Source organism: Oncorhynchus nerka, linkage group LG25 (genome assembly GCF_034236695.1).
Source record: "Oncorhynchus nerka isolate Pitt River linkage group LG25, Oner_Uvic_2.0, whole genome shotgun sequence".
Classification (NCBI taxonomy): Eukaryota; Metazoa; Chordata; class Actinopteri; order Salmoniformes; family Salmonidae; genus Oncorhynchus; species Oncorhynchus nerka.
In genome coordinates, this window is record NC_088420.1 from 53,754,421 (window position 1) to 53,777,064 (window position 22,644).

The 22,644-nt window shown below is 43.5% G+C and overlaps 1 protein-coding gene across 1 annotated transcript in view; it reads left to right on the forward strand.

Annotated features, from left to right (window-relative positions):
* The window catches only part of LOC115108939 (copine-8-like), a 75,252-nt gene that overhangs the window by 46,935 nt on the left and 5,673 nt on the right, over positions 1-22,644 (forward strand). Inside the window, exons 7-17 of the mRNA XM_065009870.1 lie at positions 732-808; positions 6,785-6,848; positions 7,174-7,277; positions 9,276-9,380; positions 14,054-14,095; positions 14,437-14,512; positions 15,067-15,123; positions 16,303-16,364; positions 16,853-16,899; positions 17,145-17,326; positions 18,473-18,600. Of these exons, the coding sequence (XP_064865942.1) occupies positions 732-808; positions 6,785-6,848; positions 7,174-7,277; positions 9,276-9,380; positions 14,054-14,095; positions 14,437-14,512; positions 15,067-15,123; positions 16,303-16,364; positions 16,853-16,899; positions 17,145-17,326; positions 18,473-18,600 (944 nt within the window). The remainder of the gene's footprint in view (positions 1-731; positions 809-6,784; positions 6,849-7,173; positions 7,278-9,275; positions 9,381-14,053; positions 14,096-14,436; positions 14,513-15,066; positions 15,124-16,302; positions 16,365-16,852; positions 16,900-17,144; positions 17,327-18,472; positions 18,601-22,644) is intronic.

A 22,644-nucleotide genomic window follows, 5' to 3' on the forward strand; every position in this document is an offset into this window, starting at 1 on the left:
TCTCGACACACTGAGTTTAATTTCATTGCTCCAGCCCAAAGGGCCTGTGCGAACAACACCATGCATACAAAACTAAACAATACTACCCTCTCTACTTATGTGAGCCACCACACTATATTGGGCAGAGAGAGAAAGACTCAAGACCATCTGTTTGTGTCAAATGGTAAAAGCTACATAGCTTTCACACCTTCCATGGCTCAGTTGGTTAAGGCATGATGGGGCGCCTACTGTAGAAGACCAGGTTGTGGGTTTGATTCTCACCTGGGAGCAATGGGTTAAGTGTATGTGCTATATGTGTTAACTCTGTGTTACCTGTAAGTCAGTGAGAACGAAAGCATCTATAAAATTACCTTCTTTACGATTAGGCTTTGTTTATCACGTATCAATGTCATTCTTCATCCCATATGCTCATAGAATTTAATAGAGAAGCTTTACAAAAAAATATTTAGTCGAAACGTAAATATCCTAGGAGATTATCTTGGGCTGTGTGGCATGGTGGGGGCTAAGCCAGGGGTTTGGGAGGTAGATGGAGGAAGATTGGAAATCATTGCTAGAATCAGGGTCACTTTTTTCCATTTGAACCTCCTTGATCTGCTCGCATAGCATTTGTGCTCATTACGTTCGGAAAATCTTACAAAAAAAATGTATATCAAATTTGTTTATTTCTCATCTATCTTTTGGGCCATTTCTCTCACTCGCTCTTTCTCGTGTGTGTGTGTGTGTGTGTGTAGGACTTCCTGGGCCAGGCATTCTGTACCCTGGGGGAGGTGGTGGGCTCCATGGGAAGCTGCGTGGAAAAACCTCTCATGTAAGTAATGTACTGTACCGTTCTGTCACAAACACACACACACACACACAGACCCTATTGTTGCTATTTTTGGCCTATTTTGTCCTCATTATAAAAAGCCAGGCCCAAGAGGCCACATAATTTACATGGTTTAAAGGGTTCTATTTTATTTGAAATTTTGCGTTGTTGGTATTCTATTGATGTACAGTATATTCAACATTGGGGCCAATATCGTTGCAATTCCAGTCAATTAAGGAAATAGATTGATCATTAATAACATGATTCCTAATACACTACCCCACTTTGAGAACTCTTTGTTGTTGGCTAAGCAAGGTTACCACAAATTAATGTTGAGCATTAAAAGAACCCTGTTCGTGCCTATTTAATGAAACTCAGTTGATGTACAATGCATTCGGAAAGTATTCAGACCCCTTGACTTTTTCCACATTTTGATACATTAAAGCCTTATTCTAAATTAGATTTTTTTTTTAAATGTTCTTCATCAATCTACACACAATACCCCATAATGAGAAATCAAAAACAGGTTTTTAGAAATGTATTAGAAATTTTAAACTGGAATTTTACATAAGTGTTCAGACCCTTTACTCAGTACCTCTGGCAGCAATTACAGCCTCGAGTCTTCTTGGGTATGACGCTACAAGCTTTGCACACCTGTATTTGGGAAGTTTATTCCATTCTTCTCTGCAGATCCTCTTAATCTCTGTCAGATTGGATGGGGAGCATTACTGCACAGCTATTTTCAGGTCTCTCCATAGATGTTCAAGTCTGGGCTCTGGCTGGGCAACTCAAGGACATTCAGAGACTTCTCCCTAAACCACTCCTGCTTTATCTTGGCTGTGTGCTTATAGTCATTGTGCTGTTGGCTCTCTCTGTACTTTGCTCCATTCATCTTTGCCTCGAAACTGACTAACCTCCCAGTCCCTGCCACTGAAAAACATCCCCACAGCAGGATGCTGCCACCACCATGTTTCACCGTAGGCATGGTGCCAGATTTCCTCCGGACGTGACGCTTGGCATTCAGGCCAAAGTTCAATCTTGGTTTCATCAGACCAGAGAATATTGTTTCTCATGGTCTATGAGTGTCTTTAGGTGCCTTTTGACAAACTCCTAAGCGGGCTGTCATGTACCTTTTACTGAAGAGTGGCTTCCATCTGGGCAATCTACCATAAAGGCCTGATTGGTGGAGTGCTGCAGACATGGTTGTCCTTCTGGACGGTTCTCCCATCTCCACAGAGGAACTCAAGAGCTCTGTCAGAGAGACCATCGGGTTCTTGGTCCCTGACCAAGGCCCTTCTAACTCGATTGCTCAGTTTTTTGCCAGGCGGCCAGCTCTCTGAAGAGTCTTGGTGGTTCCAAACTTCTTCCATTTAAGAATGATGGAGGCCACTGTGGTCTTGGGAACCTTCAATCCTGCAGAGATTTTTTGGTACCCTTCCCCAGATCTGTGCCTCGACACAATCCTGTCTCTGAGCTCTATGGACAAATCCTTCGACCTCATGGCTTGGTCTGACATGCACTGTCAACTGTGGGACCTTATATAGACAGGTGTGTGCATTTCCAAATCATGTCCAATCAATTGAATTTACCACAGGTGGACTCCAATCAAGTTGTAGAAACATCTCAAGGATGATCAATGGAAACAGGATGCAACTGAGCTCAATTTCGAGTCTCATAGAAAAAGTTATGTACTTATGTAAATAAGGCATTTCAGTTTTTCTATTTTAATATATTTGCAAACATTTTAAAAAGCCTGTTTTCACTTTGTCATTATGGGCTATTGTGTGTACATTGCTGAGGAAAAACATGTATTTAATACATTTTAGAAGAAGGCTGTAACGTAACAAAATGTGGTCTGAATACTTTTGAAATAAAAATAGAACGTAAGAATCCACTTAGATAATGACAGTTCTCTTTCTCATCCAGAAATGATTTTATACACTGTATGGGATGCCAACAGTGTTGTTGTTGCCAGCTGCTGTTTTTGTACACAATGGGATAAGAAGGCATAATGCATAATGTTTCAGCATGTTTAAAAAATAACAAAGATGATTACACATTCTCAAGTGAATTATTATCAAGTTAGAAATACACATGCGTTAATTTGGGAGCCATGTCGCTATGTTAATCTGTGTCATTTTGAGGCATGATTTATCAAGGAGCCAGGAGTCTTATTGGAGATTCCTCAAATGAACTAGAGTTGAAATTGAACTGGAACTACAAATGAACATTAGTATCTAACCACAGCACTTTTTACATTGAAGATAACTTAAATGTCGATTAATATGCACTGTCACTGTCAACTAAATGTGATGAATAGTTTCCAACTGGGAAGTCTTGGAAGTGCAAATTTGTACATTTATTTTTTAAATAAAAGCTTATGGCCGCTCTGGGAAAAAAGGCTACTATGGCCTGTGCTGTGCTCTACAAATATACATGCTTTATCTTCAGTGATGTATTCCAGTATAATGTAAAATAATGTACAATATGGCCTGGTATTTTGAAACAGATTAGTTAGTGTTAGGAGCCCCTCTGTCACCTCCACTAATGGTTCCTCAGGGGGGTTTAAGTGCAAAGAGAAAAATATCTGCGTCCCAGATGGCACCCTATTCCCTTTAGAGTGCACTCCTTTTGACCTGGGCCGGTAGGGGTCTAGTGCACTACATAATGAATAGGGTGCTATTTGAATGTCCATTTATTTTCTTCCTGAGGCACTGAGAGCAGGGTGTGTTCTTCATGTGTGAACCGTAAGGGGTGGCCCTCACTTCACTGTGTGTGTGTGTGTGTGTGTGTGTGTGTGTGTGTGTGTGTGTGTGTGTGTGTGTGTGTGTGTGTGTGTGTGTGTGTGTGTGTGTGTGTGTGTGTGTGTGTGTGTGTGTGTTTGCCTGAGATGATTGTTTGTGTGTGTGCGTGCGTGCCTGCCTGCGGGTGTCTGACTGAGTGTGTGACTGTTTGTGTGTGTCTGTGTGTATGCACGTGTGCGCATGTGGCAAATGTATATACAGAATGAATCAATGGGTTGTCGCAGCTGAATGGGTCTGCAGAAGAATGACACAAGACGATGATATAAGAATGTGCCGCTGTTGTTGAGTTATATAATCATCTCAGGCTACACTTAGTGTGTGTGTGTGTGTGTGTGTGTGTGTGTGTGTGTGTGTGTGTGTGTGTGTGTGCGTGCGTGCGTGCGTGCGTGCGTGCAGCCGGTCCTCTGTATCTTAAAGTGGCACCTCTATTTACATAGAGGCGGCCGAGTCAGAAGCGTGGCACTTGTGTTCAGTGGAGTGGAGGAAGATTTTACAAATAAAGAGCCGAGCAAAGGAGGAGCATATGTACAGAAGTAAACAATGCTGGCTGTAGACAGATGCTCTTAGGAGGCACACCACAAACAGGCATTGAGATAATCATTTTATAATTGATCCTGATGATAATAATGACTGCCATGAACTTGTCACGCAGCATTTATTATACTATTACACATGACCGGTATACCCCTTTTTACATTGTCCTGTGATACCCACCCTACTGTGCTGGACCAGATATTTTCTTTTCACTTAAAAATGGGAAGTTGAGCCAAAAAAGTATAAATTGTCCCCGTTCTAGACTATAGGTGAGAACGTACAGTTATGACTAACTGTTCCCTGGAGGTGGGAAACAAGGTACAACACAACTATGGGGAGTTTTTGCACTACTGAAGAACATTTGAACCAATCCTAACAAGGACCAGTGTGCCTCACCGGAAGCTACAGGTGATAATCCCGAGGCACAGATAAGTTTGTTCCATTCAGTAATGCCCGCTGTTCATCGAGCCCAGAACTGGGCGGTGCGGGCCCGAACAGGTGATGTACCTCATTTCCCTCCTACAGGGAACATTAGTTACAGCCATAACTATACATTCCCTTTCAGTCGGTCAACTCCGTACAACACAGCTATAGGGATATGAAATCACGCCCCATGCCAACGTTAGCGTACACCAAATTAAATGGCCCACGGCAGACCACCCAGAGTTCCAACCTGACAGGAAAGCCTGTTGGATCCAGGTATTGTGCAATCTGTGCGCTGCCTAATGACTCTCTCCCGTCCCAGATGTAAGCACACTGTGGGCTACACTGGGGCCAGTGACATGGTGCAGCTGCAGAACTTACATATGCTAAACAAGAGAGCTACACGCTCAATTCCAAAATGGGAGGCAGGAATCACCAATGGCAGTACACTAGCTAGCTCGCCTTGATGAGTCAGCTACCCTGTGGGTAGCACGCTATGCAGCTCTGTTTAGCTAGCCTGATCCCGTCCGCATAAGATCTGATCATCGACCATCTTTGGGACGAGAGGTAAACGTGTTTGATCGAGGCAGGTAAGGCGACCTGGCATGCCCACCGACCCGGCCGTTCTCTCCCTTCAAGTCGCCTCCTTTAGCCGGTGATAGATCGCAAAGCAACCGGGTTGAGCTAGGGTGGCTTTCGTGTGCCTCAGCCCAGGGAGACAAGATATTTAATCCGACCAAAGCCCCAAATCATCCTTGGGTCACGTAACTCATACCCAGCCGAGGTACGGGCACCCGTGAAAGGAAGCCATAAGAATTCCACACGTTCCCCAAAGGAACCTGCGCGCACCATGGACTAGGGGAACAGTGACAGCTGCGTGCAAGCCAGTGTTACTGTCACCGTCCCGCACACAAGCTGACCCAAGCGGGGGGCAGATGGAGCATGCACCGCGTCGAGACAGACGACAAAACGTGAGTATCTTTTTAATCTATTTAGACAAGGTCTTGAACCCGAGCCCGGCTTGTTAGCTTTTGTTGTTTTGGTTACTTTACTCGGCCAAGTAGCCAGGCTAAACACGCAGAAGATAAACTAACAGATTCAGCCGGAAAATCACGAAACCAGTTACCAAGCTTTTAAAACGCAATGTCCAGAAGGATGAGCATGTCCTCCGTAAGTCAAATCAAATCAAATCAAATGTATTTATATAGCCCTTCGTACATCAGCTGATATTTCAAAGTGCTGTACAGAAACCCAGCCCAAAACCCCAAACAGCAAGCAATGCAGGTGTAGAAGCAAGTGTGAGTGGTAAGTTGAAGTAAACCCTTGTATTTCGCGTTCCCCATGTTTATTATTTTTAAAGAATACGTGAAATTGTTCTGCTCAGCTCGAGGTGAAGCGCAGAAGAATGGAAGGAATGAATTCGTGCCTTGGGTTTATCACCTGTGGAAGGCCGGACTTCCGGTGAGGCACGGTGTTCATTGCCCTTCTCAGGCATGATTCTAACGTTCTTCAGTAGAGGGTGTTAGCGTATGATCTCCCCATAGCTGTGTTGTACCGATTTGACTGAATGAAAGGGAACCATATCTACTATGTAGATCATTTAATGGAAGGACTCGTATGAACTGCAGAGTTAGTTCAATGCCATTTGTGTTCTGTATCCAGTCTTCACTTTCCTATACCCTCTCTCTCTTTTACCCCCCCCCCACCCCCCACCTCCCCTCCAGTGCCAAGGTTTTGTGCTCACTGTTCACCCAGTCAGTCCATTTCAGTGAGTGCTTCTCTCGCTGGGCCTCCGAGAGCCCCGGTTGCATTTCAAAGACTCACTTCAATTTGCCATCTATTTTCCTCCATGCATGTTATTGCATAATTCCAGCAACATTATATAGCTCTATTTAGCCAAATGAAAAACAATGTTGCTCTCTCTCTCTCTCCAGTCTAAATCAAGCCTTGGGGTTCTGGCATTCATGTGTCTATTTTTACTTGGTCAATTCTGCACAAAACGCTAGGCCTCATCTTTGTCAAGGAAGGTATTGACGGACACGTCGTCATTGTAAATAAGAATGTGTTCTTAATTGACTTACCTGTATAAATAAAGGTGTCCTAAAGGTGTCCTAGCGTAAAATACAAAAATGGACGGAGAGCCATGAACAACGCACAAATGTACAGTAAACGCTGCCAGAAGTGATGATTCTAGTCTCTCTCTTTTGTGGTTTAACAGTGGGATTCCAGGGAAGAAGTGTGGTACCATCAAAGTGAGAGCAGAGGAGCTGAGCAATTGCAGGGTGAGTTGTTTTTTTGTGTGTAAAAAAAGTTTCCCCCTTTTTAATGAACAGTCATCATGAAAATGGAATTGCTTTAGCATTTTCAACAGTGACTTTTCAGTCATACATACACCACATACCCTACATGGGAGCACAACAATGACTTGTTGCCTTTTTTCCTAGAAATAATCCACTAGATACTAAGGGACTCGGTCAATGAAAACAGGTCATGAAATGTAAAAGAATTAGAAGGGGGGAAAAAGCAAACAGAGAAAAATGACTATTTACCCAGGCTGTGGTTTTCATTGTCTGTCTGTTCCATCTATCGGTAACCTGTTCTCTCTAGGAGTCAGTGATGCTGCAATTCTGTGGGAACAAGTTGGACAAGAAAGACTTCTTTGGGAAATCGGATCCTTTTCTGGTCTTCTACCGCAGTAACGAAGACGGATCGTAAGTCATCACAACAAGCGTTGATTTATTATTACATACAAAATCAAATGAAAACTTGATTCATTCACAACCACTAATCATGTTTGTTTGCATACTGTACTATGTGATGGGTGGCAGGTAGCCTATCGGTTAAGAGCATTGAGCCACTAACCGAAAGGTCACTGGTTCGAATCCCTGAGCTGGCAAGATGGAAAAATCTACCATTGAGCAACAGTAACTGACTGCTCGCTGGGTGCCGATGACGTGGTCATCGATTTAAGGCAGCCCCCCACAACTCTGATTCAGAGGGGTTGAGTTAAATGCGGAAGACACATTTCAGTTGAAAGCATTCAAACAAGCAAAGCGTAAATACAGCACTAAGATTGAATCCTACTACACCAGCTCTGACCCTCGTCGGATGTGGCAGGGCTTGCAAACTATTACGGACTACAAAAGGAAACCCAGCTGCAAGCTGCCCAGTGACACAAGCCAACCAGACAAGCTAAATGACTTCTATGAGCGCTTCAAGGCAAGCAACACTGAAAGATGCATGAGAGCAGCAGCTGTTCTGGATGACTGTGTGATCACGCTCGCCGTAGCCGATCTGAGTAAGACCTTTAACCTTTTTGGGATAGGGGGCAGCATTTTCACTTTTGGATGAATAGCGTGCCCAAAGTGAACTGCCTCCTACTCTGTCCCAGATGCTAATATATGCATATTATTGTTTGTATTGGATAGAAAACACTCGGAAGTTTCTAAAACTGTTTGAATGATGTCTGTGAGTATAACAGAACTCATATGGCAGGCAAAAACCTGAGAAAAGATCCAACCAGGAAGTGGGAAATCTGAGGTTTGTAGTTTTTCAACTCAGCCCCCATTGAAGATACAGGGTGATATTAGTTATGTTTCACTTCCCAAGGCTTCCACTAGATGTCAACAGTATTTAGAACCTGTTTTGAGGATTCTACTCTAAAGGAGGGGCTCATAAGAGATCTTTGAGTGAGTGGTCTGGCAGACACAGTGGATAATAGGTCTGTAGCTTTCAGTCGAATCTCGTATCCACAACAAGACCATGGGGCTTACCTACGGAACAGCAAGAGTCCTCTCCCGTCTGGACTACTGCATCTCTCTGTTGGCTGGGCCTCCCGCTTGTGCCCTCAAACACCTGCAACTTATCCAGAACGCCGCAGCCCGCCTGGTGTTCAACCTTCCCATGTTCTCCCATGTCACACTGCTCCTATGCACCCTCCACTGGCTTCCAGTCGAAGCTCGCATCCACTACAAGACCATGGTGCTTGCCTACATAGAGCACGAGGAGCTTCCCCTCCCTACCTTCAGGCTTTGCTCAAACCCTACAACCCGAGCACTCTGTTCTTGCCACCTCAGGTCTCTTGGCCCCCCCACCCCTACGGGAGGGCAGCTCCCGCTCAGCCCAGTCCAAGCTCTTCGCTGTCCTGGCACCCCAATAATGGAACCAGCTTCCCTCTGAATCTTGGACAGCAGAGTCCCTGCCCATCTTCCTGAAAACATCTGAAACCCCTACGTCTTCAAACATTGTCTTAAATTATCCTCCTCCTCAACCCCCCCCCCCCCCCCTCCCTCCCTCCCCGAACCAGCATTAGCACAGACAGTATAGGTGGTAAGGGATGAGTGGACGTGAAAGAAAGGATGAGAGGAGAAATTAATCAAATGAAAGGCAAGGGAAATAAAGGGTGAGCCTGAGTTAAACATACATTTGCCCAGCAGATGTTTTTATGCGAGCTGACTCCCATATCTTGCACTCAACACATTTGGCTTTTGTGCAGCTGGATATTTACTGAAGCAGTTTAAATGGCTAGCTCCGGGGCACAACAGCAGCATGATCTCTCTGACCACATGGCCACACTGTATCCTGTATAAGAACATCAAGCTGCTACTGCTGTTGTTGTTTTGACTTCTATACAGCAAAAAAATAATAAGTAGGAGTTAAAAACGACATGTTGTCTTGAAAGGGTCCTGACAGCCATTGTGTGTTTCTAGATTTACTATTTGCCATAAGACAGAGGTGGTGAAGAACACTCTGGACCCAGTGTGGCAGGCCTTCAAGATCCCTGTCAAGACCCTGTGCAACGGAGACTATGACAGGTAACTCATTCCTTAGATGCAGGTAACTGACAGATGCATAGATTCAACGCTTTGAAATAAAAAAGGAGAATGGCAGAAAGAGTCCCTTTGAAGTGACTTCCTCCTTCTACGCTAATGAGCAGTCATTCTGACTGTAACATTCTAACAGTGTAATTCATACATTTCCTATATGCTATCGCAATTTTCTTTTATGTGGTTGTGTTTGAACGCCTTGGGTAACACTTTCAAATAACACAATGCCGTTTTCATTCATTTACAGTATGTTACTGTAGGCTATATGTAAAAAAGTTATATTTGTAGAGTGCCTTTGTTGCAACTATGAAACATAAAGCATATGTTTTTGAACACGGTAACGGCTTCTTTTTATGACAACAAAATAAAAATACCCCAACCACCAAGATGCATGGTCAAGACGCACAGTCAAATTAGGAAAGCATCAATAGCCTTAACATCATTATAAGTGGCCTTGATAAAGTGGCCTTGATAAATTGTGAAACTCTATAATGGACATTAAAACCAGATAATGGGATAATTTGAAAATATATTGGGACACCTTACAATCATGAAGCAATATGTGCCTACACATGCAGACCGTACTTGCTACAGAGGTCCAACGAGGAAAAAACTTAGCTAGCTAGCATTGATTTGCAGATCATTTTTGGGGGGAGCATCTGTTGACCTAACATGATGAGTGATGAACATTTACTTCTCCGGTCCCCTCCTCCGCTAAAGCTATCAAATCCTCCCACGTTTCTAGTGTGAATTTGTTTTTCATATTGGCGGGATGGCTAGCAACAAACTAGCTAGCTTCTAGCCTAGTGTTTGATATGCGATCGATCTCGTAATTAAAACCTGTTGGTACTAGTGGGCAGTATTTTCATTTTTGGGAAAAAAACACTCTAACGTTTCCAAAACTGTAAAGATATTGTCTGTGAGTATAACATAACTGATGTTGCAGGCGAAAGCCTGAGAAAAATCCAATCCGGAAGTGCCCCAGGTTTTGAAAGCGCTGCGTTCCAATGAGTCCCTATTCAGCTGTGAATGTGCCATCAACGGGTTTACGCTTTCTATGTATTCCCCAAGGTGTCTACAGCATTGTGACGTAGTTTTACGCATTTCTGTTGAAGAATAGCCGTAGGCGGCCACATTGCGTAAGTGGTCACATGGTGGCTCTGAGAGAGATTCTAGCGTAAAATACAGAGGTAGCCATTACTCCAATCGGTCCTACTGAAAAACTAATTGTCCCGACGGATATATTATCGAATAGTTATTAGAAAAACACCTTGAGGATTGATTATAAACAACGTTTGCCATGTTTCTGTTGATATTATGGAACTAATTTGGAATATTTTTCGGCGTTGTGGTGACCGCAATTTCCGGGCGATTTCTCAGCCAAACGTGAAGAACAAACGGAGCTATTTTGCCTACGAAAATAATATTTTGGGAAAAAATGAACTTTGGCTATCTACCTGGGAGTCTCGTGAGTGAAAACATCCGAAGTTCATCAAAGGTAAACAATTTAATTTGATTACTTACTTGCTTTTCTGATTTCCGTGACAAGGTTGCCTGCTGCTAGCAAGGCATAATGCTATGCTAGGCTATCGATAAACTTACACAAATGCTTGTCTAGCTTTGTTTGTAAAGCATATTTTGAAAATCTGAGATGACAGGGTGATTAACAAAAGGCTAAGCTGTGTCTCAATATATTTCATTTGTGATTTTCATGAATAGGAATATTTTCTAGGGATATTTATGTCCGTTGCGTTATGCTAATTAGTTTCAGGCGATGATTACGCTCCCGCATGCAGGTTTGGGAGTTACAAAATTAACAGTCAGTGTTGACGAGTGTCCTGACGAGAAGGCAAACCTTTCTAGCTATGCCAGGCAAAACCGGGCATTATCAGCTCATTGTTAAGAATACATCCAAATGAATGTCAATAGAAAACAGTTACCGTGCTGTTATTCTGGCTGCAGCGGCTGTGGCTGTGTCAGCCTTAGCTAGGCTGAGAGCATCGCCAGCGAGCATGGCAATGGAAAATAAAGAACAAACGATTGTGTTGCGTCAGTAAATGTAGACATAATCGAGCAAACAACGGATTAGAAAGTATGAATTTGACAGTATAACAAAATGTTTTATTTCTGCTGGTAAATGTGTGCTTTCATATTGTTTTCTTTGGCAACTGTGTTATAAGAGGAATAAATGCCTCCGTTCTGTACATTAACTTGGAAAAATTAACTCCATAAAGGGACTTGGCAGCGATGTCCATTGCTTGTGTGCGTCTTCACACGATGGCATCAGTTGGATTTAATTTAGCTAACAGTTGACAAAATGTTCATAACTTTCACTTGCTTGACAAAGTTAGACATACCTTTGTTTGGTTGTAGTGCATAATAGTTTCTGGTTTTCACTTTATTGTGTCCCCATCACCTTGTCATTCTTCAGCACCATTGTGGGGCAGGCCTACAACGGCTGTGCAGGTGCCTTATTTTGCGCATAGGGAGGGAACTCCGCTCTCACTTTGTTTATGGTGCCGGCCAGACTTGTTGTCTTTGCCAGCAACTTATTAGCCAATGACAGTTGAAGTGAAGAAATTGTCCATGATGACATTTCTCCCCTTGCGAACTTAAGGTTCCACAAGCCTCTTCATCACATTCTCCAACACCTGCTGCCTGAAGTGGATATTGTCCCATAGATAGAAATCTGTTCAGCATGTACAATTACGCACGCTCCCACTGTGTAGCGTTTCTCCAAGCAGGTCAGAGTAGACTGATAAGACTGCTTTGATTCGGTTGATGTCTTTGAGGAAAAGCTGTTATTATGGATACATTTCGAGTATGATTGTATGCAAACTTTTATCAAGGGCTTAGGTGATGTATAATTGGTTTTCTTTCTCTATTTGTCAGTACTCGGTAACGGATGTGACAGTTAGACTCTTCATAACATGTCAGCATCACTGCAAAACACGATCGTGATAAAAAAATATATTTATGCCCTTCATACTGCTTCCCGAAGGATTTTTATGTTAGCAAAAAAGGTAGCGGGCAATCTTTCTCTATTTCGGGTGTACTCGCGTTCTCATATGACCTGCAATCATGCGCTGCTCAGCTAACGATCACATGGCACAATAAAGGTCTTAAATTCATAACCAAGGTCTCCATAAACTTTCACCAGTCATGCTGAGTTTGTTTACTTCCTTGAGTAACTACGGGTACCCCCCACCCCCAGGGACAACATTGGCCTTTATCTGTGTAGTCTGCCCTGTGCATGCTTGTGAACTGCAGCTGTCAAGCATGAGGTGATTTAAAATCTGACAAGAGATTTTCTGAAAGTGTTTCAATAAACGAAAATGAAGAGTTTGAACCCTTCGAAGGAAAGACATCAACCTAATGACACTCATTGTCTTAAAGTAATGATGGACTGTTGTTTCTCTTTGCTTAGTTGAGCCGTTCTTACCATAAATATGGACTTGGTCTTTTACCAAGTAGGGCTATCTTCTGTATACCACCCCTACAACTGATAGGCTCAAACGCATAAAGAAAGAAAGAAATTCCATAAATAAACTTTTAACAAGGCACACTGATCTATAATTGCGCTTTGGTCCGCGATGCTTTATGCTATAAACAATCGTTAAAATACCCAGGAAAGATGTGACGCATATGGGAATATCCTTGTTTAGTTTCTTTGATATTCAGAGGTTGACTTTGCTTGGGAAGTAATCTCACTCTGTCACTATCAATTAAGCTATTCATTTTCTGTACAATAGAATATGTTTAAATACAGACATGCTTTAGAGAGAAGAAAAGTGACTTTCTCGTTGGGTTAAGCCACGAAGAAGAGTAGCCATCAGTTAATGCTTACATTTTTCTGCGTCAGTAGGCCGACTCTGTCTGGGGTGGAAATGGACCGTTTTTTTTACACACAATGCACACAGATTTGGCATTGGATAAATATGATAAAATGAACACGCAGGCTTATCTCTCTGTGCTCGTCTTAGTTTGTAATTTCGGTAATTTGTTTGGTCTTAAAATAAAGATTCCTCTAATATGTAAAATTACGAAGAATTGTATGAAATGTTTATAAAAGGCTTTTTTTTTCTTAGATCTGCTAATACGATGATAGATTCATGTAATGCTTTTACTATAAAGGAGGCCTCTCTACCCTTGTCCACAGTGGTCTGCAAACCTACAACATTCTGGCCCTCAGCCCTGTGCGCTTTAAAAATTCCTGCGATGCCATGTAACGCTTACAAGACGAAGAACAGTTTCTAAAACTGCATCTAAGTCTCTGGTCTGTCCAAGAAGTGAGGGTAACCGGTAGACATGTTATCTGTTATCCACTTTGTTTGAATTATTATAGGGAAGGTCCGATCCCCCCCCCCCCCCCAAGGGAGGGTTTAGTTAAAATATATTTTCCTGAAGGGAAGGGCACCCATTTTCATTTCAGAGAGGTCCAATTTTCTCTATGTAACCCTTAATGTTCATTCCCTTAGTACATTGAATCCCAAAAGCAGACACCTTTCTGAGAGCACACCCTCTTAGAGCCAGACCATCCTCTTTCACAGATGAGCACCTCTCTTTTAAGCAGCAGAGATTTTCAATCAGACACACTAATTTGTTTTTCAAATGGGGTTTCTATCTCTCTCTTTCTCTTTCTCTCGCTCTCTCTCCTTCAGGAGCATAAAAGTGGAGGTGTATGATTGGGACCGAGATGGAGGGTGGGTACTGTCTCAGAAACATACGCACTTCACTTATTATCTGCACTTCTGCTGTAGTAAGTGCCCCAGGGGCAACCACATGAATAGTCTGCACTCAGAAATATTGCTTATGTATTTCATGTATGTCATGACACAATGTAGGTTATTGTTAGATGACTGCAAACAAACTTGCTGCTTTGGTGTCACCCTGTGATGGAGTTTGTAACAATGTACCCGATGTTGCAACAAAGGCATTTTGAAAAGTCATGTTTAAACCATCGGATCTGTTCCTAGAAAGGCGATCCCAGCTGGAGAGAAATCCCAGCAGGTGTGTGAGACACTGTGTGTGTTTACTCTTCCAGCCATGACTTCATTGGGGAATTCAATACCAGCTACAGAGAGATGTCAAGAGGCCAGTCACAGTTTCACAGCTACGAGGTGAGACATGTTGCAGCAGGTGTACATACACACACGTTCACACACGTTAACGCACACCTCCACAAGGGTGTGTTTACCCAAATATTGAGCCTTCCAGGGTGGTATTGCAGAGTCTAGGAGAGGGGTGTCATACATCTGGACCGCGAGGGGTCCAATCAGGCATGCGGGTGGTTTTAGTCAAATACAAACTCATTATACTTTAAAATGACTACAACCAAAATGAAACTGCGTCGAAATGTGTAGAAACTGTCCAACTCGCTAAAAATCCCCAAGATGAAAGCTGGACAGTCAGGGAGCATTGAACATTCCCAAAACGGGGGATAGAAGACTTTTTTTGTGTGCAAATCTTGACGGTGAGGAAATATAACAATTTTCAGTGCACCTTATTGAAGACCAAATGCGGCCACGAGGGCAAAAATTGTTTGACAAAATTTGATTGATAAAAAATTAAAATAAACATTTTAAGTCAGGCTTTCAGTTGCCTTGGCTTTGTGTTCAACTCAAGATCAACGAGACACAACAAAGTGAACCAAGCCATGTTCTGTTCTCTGCAGGTGGTCAATCCAAAGAAGAAAGGCAAGAAGAAGAAGAAATACCTCAACTCGGGAACAGTGAGTCGATACCCTGTAATACTCTTTGACTTGAAAAGGCCACCTATCTTTCAACCCTAGCTGTGTCTTAGTGGGATTGTATGGCTGTGTCTCAAATGGCACCATATTCCCTACAGCCCTCTGGGCTCTCGTCAAAGTAGTGCACTTATATAGGGAGTAGGATTCCACTTGCGATGCATACTATGGATGTAATTCTGCACTTATTTTTTGCATGTTCATAGCTCAAAGGCGTCACAGTTGAATTAGTAGCTTAGTACTCTACTGTATGTGTTTTAGCCAACTGTTCTATTGTTGTCGTGCCATATTTAAATAAGGTGTTATAATTACGATACTACTGTATTTCCACTGAAATCCTGATGTGCGGCACGGCCCTCACAAACTTCTACAGATGCACCAGATGCATTCTGTCGGGCTGCAGTACCGCCTGGTACGGCAACTGCACCGCCCTCAACCACATGGCTCTCCAGAGGGTGGTGCGGTCAGCCAAACGCACCATGGGGGGCATGCCGCCTGCCCTCCAGGATATTTACAGTACTTGCTGTCAGAGGAAGGCCAAGAAGATCTTAAGGATCTCAGCCACCGAGGCCACGGTCTGTCCACTCAGCTACCATCTAGATGGTACAGGCGCATCCAAGCCGGGACCGAGAGACTGAAAAACAGCTTCTATTACCAGGCCATCAGACTGTTGAACAGCCATCACTAGCCGGCTACCTGTCCAGTACTCAGCTCTGCATGTTGAGACTAACACCCAATGTATATATGAATGCTGGTCACCTCATATTCTGTTTATATACTGTTGTTTACTCACTGTGTATGTACACTATATACTGTATTCTCGACATAGCTCATCCTAATATACATACTCTTTTTTCCCCCAAATGATATACTGTCAATACACACCACATTTATATTCTGGATTCTGACACATGCTCACTCTAATATATCTACGATTTTTATTTCTTGATTTCTTGTTTAGATTTTTTTTAGATTTTGTGTATTTGTATTGTATTTGGGAGACATTCTACTGCAGCGTTTTGCAGCACCTGCTATAACACCCGAAGATCTGTGTACGTGACCAATAAGATTTGATTTGTGTTTTAAAGGGATAGTTCACTTTTATAAAGTTTATCATCTTCAAACTTCAAAAAGTATCCTTTTAACCTCCGAACGTGTTGCCAGGTAACCCTTCTGTCCTGCCTGGTGGACATGGAACTCACCTTCCTGGATTACATTAAAGGAGGGTACGTTCTCGAGTTGTATTTGAATAGGGACACATTGGATACGCCATCACTCTTTATCTTATGTCTCCAATCCCTAGATGAGCATTACATTTACAAGTGAATCATTTAGTACAGGCTTTCTGTTGTATATTGCGCTTTCTGATTGTGTTGTTCACCCATCCAACTTGACTTGCTCGTTTTGCATTCCAAGCAGCTGTATGTGTGTACAGCAATAGGAATATGTGAATTTGACTGGAACGATTTCTACCGTAACCTTTTTATCGAGCGCTAGGCTCACTTACATCACTAGTGTGGTAATGGAAAGGAGGAACAAACTCATAGATGAGTGGATTACTAATCAGCCCATAGGCCTATATTCATGTTGCGGGAAAACAGCAGCTAATGATCTGTTATAACCCCCTTGTCCATGAATTGAGTCAGTGAGATCACATTGAGTCATGGTGTAATCAAATGTTTTAATATCTTCCTTGTTTTGTTTTGTGTTGTAGGACTCAGATTAGTTTCACAGTGGCAATTGATTTCACAGCATCAAATGGTGAGTAGCTTAGCTCTTGTCAGCCCTTGAGAACCCTCTTGCATGTGTGGCAGCAAGGCCTTCTTGACATCAACTTTGAATTGGCAACCATCTAGCTACAACACCGTACAAGTCTCTGTTACAAAACTGCTTCATATCATGCGAACTTGCCTTGTCTAGGAATTTGAACTTGTCTTCCTATGTAGACCCTGGGGAGAGATGTAGCAGCTCTGAGCTCAGTTGTAATGTATTTTGTTGGATTTCAGGCAACCCCTCCCAGCCCACCTCTCTACACTACATGAGTCCGTACCAGCTGAATGCCTACGCCATGGCTCTGAGAGCTGTAGGGGAGATTATCCAGGACTACGACAGTGACAAGATGTTCCCTGCACTGGGCTTCGGAGCTAAACTGCCCCCGGATGGACGGGTCTCGCACGAGTTCGCTCTGGTGAGGAAACTGGAGACACCCCCCGTCCGTCTAGGGCGGCTGGTAGCCTAGCGGTTGAGAGCCCTTAACTGAAAAGTTGCTGGTTTGAATCGCCGAGCCTACTAGGTGAAACCCTAATATTTCCTGTAAATCGCTCTGGATAAGAGCGTCTGCTAAATGACCAAAGCGTAAACGTAATCTCCCTCCATCCCTCGTCCTTTTTACCTGCCAGTCTCCCGACCGTCCTGGTTCTGGACCGCTGGTCCGAATTCAGAGGACAGGCTCATTCTTATGGCTGGAATGGAAAGGTATCAAAGGCATGGTGCCCATTCCACTCCAGACATTACAACGAGCCCATCCTCTGATTTAAAGTATCAGGCTTTGTTCATAAGTAGTACACTATATAGGGAATGGGGTGCCATTTGGAACGCATACACAGTCCTCTACCGTATAAATTCCTGTCCAGATGTGATGCCCATGCAGCCCCGGGCGCCGGCAGCCTTTCCAGCTGCTCAGTTGGGTAATACTCAAGGAGAGTTAATCTAAGCATTAAGGATTTACTGAGTCAGCCTTTTAGCAAGGTGATACATGGGGGGAGAGGGAGGGAGAGAGAGAGAGAGAGAGGGGACACTAGAGAGACAAGGAAGAAGAGATGGGGAGTATAGGACAGAGAAGGTGGGGTAAAGTAGAAGAGGAAGAAGAGAGGCAGAATTAACCCAAGCTCCATTTGCAAAGCAAAGAGTGGCTGTCTTCTCCATGCTCACGGGAGGCCAACCAAAGCAGCTAGGGTCAAGATGGTTTTCTCCCACTTCACTTTACTGGGAAACTCTATTATACAGTACACAACATAGTGCAATATGCAATGTGCATAATGTAAACAAGACAATTAGCACGAAAGAAAATGCATGTTAATCTCACCATAATTGCAAGGTGAAATCCAAGGCTATATGGTGTTCTCCCAAAGTTGTTACTTGACACTACAGAGTTAAAAAGTGGTTTATGCATTTACTGATCTTGTATGTTCTGCTTGCTGTTTGGGGTATAGGTCAGGTTTTTGTAAAAACACTGAGATAACTGCTGTTATGCAATGTGTTTTTAAATACATGTGATGAATTGATAATCAATTAATTGATTCCTATATTGTTTGTTCTTTGTGTGTCTGTGCAGAATGGGAACCCCCAGAATCCGTACTGCAGTGGGATAGAGGGGGTGATGGAGGCTTACTACCAAAGCCTCAAGTCTGTTCGACTCTATGGACCCACACATTTCTCCCCTGTCATTAACCACGTGGCCAGGTAGGTCGCACGCACACTCATGCACACACACATGCATACGCACGTACGCATGATCGCAGACAACAGACACACACACACACACACAAACACTTGCACACATACACACATGCATACATACATACGCATACGCGCATACAGACAACACACACACACAGACACACACACCAATACACTCAGAACCACCCACCATGTATTTCTATTTATTAAGGATCCCCATTAGCTCCTGCCAAGGCAGCAGCTACTCTTCTTGGGGGCAAAACACATTAAGGCATTTACATCACACATAAAACAAAAGATAAAACAGTACATCATATAACATTATTACACCACTACATTATTACACCATTACACCACTATATATGATGTGTGTGTGTGTGTGTGTGTGTGTGTGTGTGTGTGTGTGTGTGTGTGTGTCCGTGCTGTGTGAGTGGGTGTGTGTCTGTGCTGGGTGTGGGTGTGTGTGTGTGTGTCCGTGCTGTGTGAGTGGGTGTGTGTCTGTGCTGGGTGTGGGTGTGTGTGTGTGTGTCCGTGCTGTGTGAGTGGGTGTGTGTCTGTGCTGGGTGTGGGTGTGTGTGTGTGTGTCCGTGCTGTGTGAGTGGGTGTGTGTCTGTGCTGGGTGTGGTGTGTGTGTGTGTGTGTGTGTGTGTGTGTGTGTGTGTGTGTGTGTGTGTGTGTGTGTGTGTGTGTGTGTGTGTGTGTGTGTGTGTGTGTGTGTGTGTGTGTCTGTGCTGTGTGAGTGGGTGTGTGTCTGTGCTGGGTGTGGGTGTGTGTGTGTGTGTCCGTGCTGTGTGAGTGGGTGTGTGTCTGTGCTGGGTGTGGGTGTGTGTGTGTGTGTCCGTGCTGTGTGAGTCTTCACAGTTCCATAAGGTGTATTTTGATCTGTTTTTTAAAAATCAGATGCTACTGCTGCATCAGTTATCTGATGTGGAATAGAGTTCCATGTAGTCATGGCTCTATGTAGTATTGTGCGCCTCCCATAGTCTGTTCTGGACTTGGAGATTGTGAAGAGACCTCTGGTGGCATGTCTTGTGGGGTATAGATGGGTGCCCGAGCTTTGTGTTAGCAGTTTAAACAGACAGCTCGGTGCATTCAGCTTGTCAACACTTCTTACAAAAACAAGTAGTGATGTCAATCTCTCCTCCACTTTGAGCCATGAGAGATTGACATGCATATTATTAATGTTAGTTCTTCATGTACATTCAAGGGCCAGCCATGCTGCCCTGTTCTGAGCCAATTGTAATTTTCCTAAGTCCCTCTTTGTGACACCTACCTGCACGACTGAAGAGTAGTCCCGGTGTGACCAAACTAGAGCCTGTAGGACCTGCCTCGATGATAGTGTTTTATTATGGACATACTTCTCCCCATCTTAAATTCCTCATCAATCCACGGGGAGTTAACCGTTTTAACCGTCTTTTTCTTAATTGGTGCTTATTAGTAACTGGCTTAAGCAATTTCATAAATGTGTCAAGTGCAAACCACCTACCAGCAAATATTATTGTAATGTTATAACTTATTGTATGACCTCTTATACACTATATTAGGCCCAGCCTTTGGAACTTTGGTTTTCCTAGATATGGCTACTATATTGTGATCAATACATCCGATGAATTTGGATACAGCTTTAAATCAAATGTCTGCTGGATTAGTAAAGATGTGATTAATACATGTTCATGATTTAATTCCTGTGCTGTTTGTAACTACCCTGGTAGGTTGACTTATAAACCAAACCAGGTTGCAGGCACTGGTTACAGTTTTATTTTTTTGAGTGGGCTGCGTGATGAAAGCCAGTCAATATTGAAGTCTGTTGATATCACATACATTATCAAGCATTTCACACATTCGTGAAAGTATTCGGACCCTTTTGCCTTTTTCCACATTTTGTCACATTTTTCCCCATTTTGTTACATTAAATAAATGTTGTTCCTCATCAATCTACAGTCGTGGTCAAAAGTTTTCAGAATGACACAAATATACATTTTCACAAAGTTTGCTGCTTCAGTGTCTTTAGATATTTTTGTCAGATGTTACTATGGAATACTGAGGTATAATTACAAGCATTTCATAAGTGTCAAAGGCTTTTATTGACAATTACATGAAGTTGATGCAAAGAGTCAATATTTGCAGTGTTGACCCTTCTTTTTCAAGACCTCTGCAATCCGCCCTGACTTGCTGTCAATTAACTTCTGGGCCACATCCTGACTGATGGCAGCCCATTCTTGCATAATCAATGCTTGGAGTTTGTCAGAATTTGTGGGGTTTTGTTTGTCCACCCACCTCTTGAGGATTGACCACAAGTTCTCAATGGGATTACGGTCTGGGGAGTTTCTTGGCCATGGACCCAAAATATCGATGTTTTGTTCCCCGAGCCACTTAGTTATCACTTTTTCCTTATGGCAAGGTGCTCCATCATGCTGGAAAAGGCATTGTTCGTCACCAAACTGTTCCTGGATGGTTGGGAGAAGTTGCTCTCGGAGGATGTGTTGGTACCATTCTTTATTCATGGCTGTGTTCTGAGGCAAAATTGTGAGTGAGCCCACTCCCTTGGCCGAGAAGCAACCCCACACATGAATGGTCTCAGGATGCTTTCCTGTTGGCATGACACAGGACTGATGGTAGCGCTCACTTTGTCTTCTCCGGACAAGCTTTTTTCCGGATGCTCCAAACAATCGGAAAGGGTATTCATCAGAGAAAATGACTTTACCCCAGTCCTCCGCAGTCCAGTCCCTGTACCTTTTGCAGAATATCAGTCTGTCCCTGATGTTTTTCCTGGAGAGAAGTGGCTTCTTTGCTGCCCTTGACACCAGGACATCCTCCAAAAGTCTTCGCCTCACTCTGCGTGCAGATGCACTCCCACCTGCCTGCTGACATTTCTGAGCAAGCTCTGTACCGGTGGTGCCCCGATCCCGCAGCTGAATCAACTTTAGGAGCCAGTCCTGGCGCTTGCTGGACTTTCTTGGGCGCCCTGAAGCCTTCTTCACAACAATTGAACCGCTCTCCTTGAAGTTCTTGATGATCTAATAAATGGTTGATTTAGATGCAATCTTACTGGCAGCAACATCCTTGCCTGTGAAGCCCTTTTTGTGCAAAGCAATGATAACTGCACGTGTTTCCTTGCAGGTAACCATGTTTGACAGATGAAGAACAATGATTCCAAGCACCACCCTCCTTTTGAAGCTTCCAGTCTGTTATTCGAACTAAATCAGCATGACAGAGGTGATCTCCAGCCTTGTCCTCGTCGACACTCACGCCTGTGTTAACGAGAGAATCACCGACATGATGTCAGCTGGTCCTTTTGTGGCAGGGCTGAAATGCAGTGGAAATGTTTTTCAAAGCTATTAATTCAGCTTTGCATACAGAGAGCATAGTTGTTAGTTTTGAAAACCAATAAGGCTTTGTACCATCGACCAGTAGACAGACACTATTGGAGACGAAGAGAGCGTCGCCTTGTCCACATGGTTGATTAATGGTAATTTTATCCAAACAGAAAACTGGACTTGGTGTCTCTCCGTAGAGTGCATTGTCCCTGTGCTGTACATGCTCTACTTTGTATTCACTATTGGGAAATCTTGCCCAGTCATCTATACACACACACACAAGATTGACTGTAACAAGCTTTCTCTTCCATCCCTCTTCGCCCCTCCAATCCCGTCTCTTTCTCGGTGTGATCCGTCCGCCCACGTGGCCTAAGAATAGCTTCGCCGTTCATAGCTCATTTATCTTCTGTGTGACCAAAACACACGGAGGGAAATCATTTTCACACAAATAAGCGGCTCCAGTGTCAGACGAGACCGTAATTCTTGTGGCTGTATTCATTTGTCACTCAGAGAGTGTGCAGTGTGTGCGTGTCTGTTGCATTGGCCCAAAAGCCCAAGACTTGGTAACAAGTCAATGGTAACATTATTAAACCGTGGGGAACACCCCCCAGGGTTATAGTCAAGATATGGGCCTCAACATCAGCCAAACAAATGACTAGAGTTCCAGGCCTGAGAGCAGATGAGATTAATGAAAGAGAGGTCAATAGCTAACACAAAATACGTTTCATAA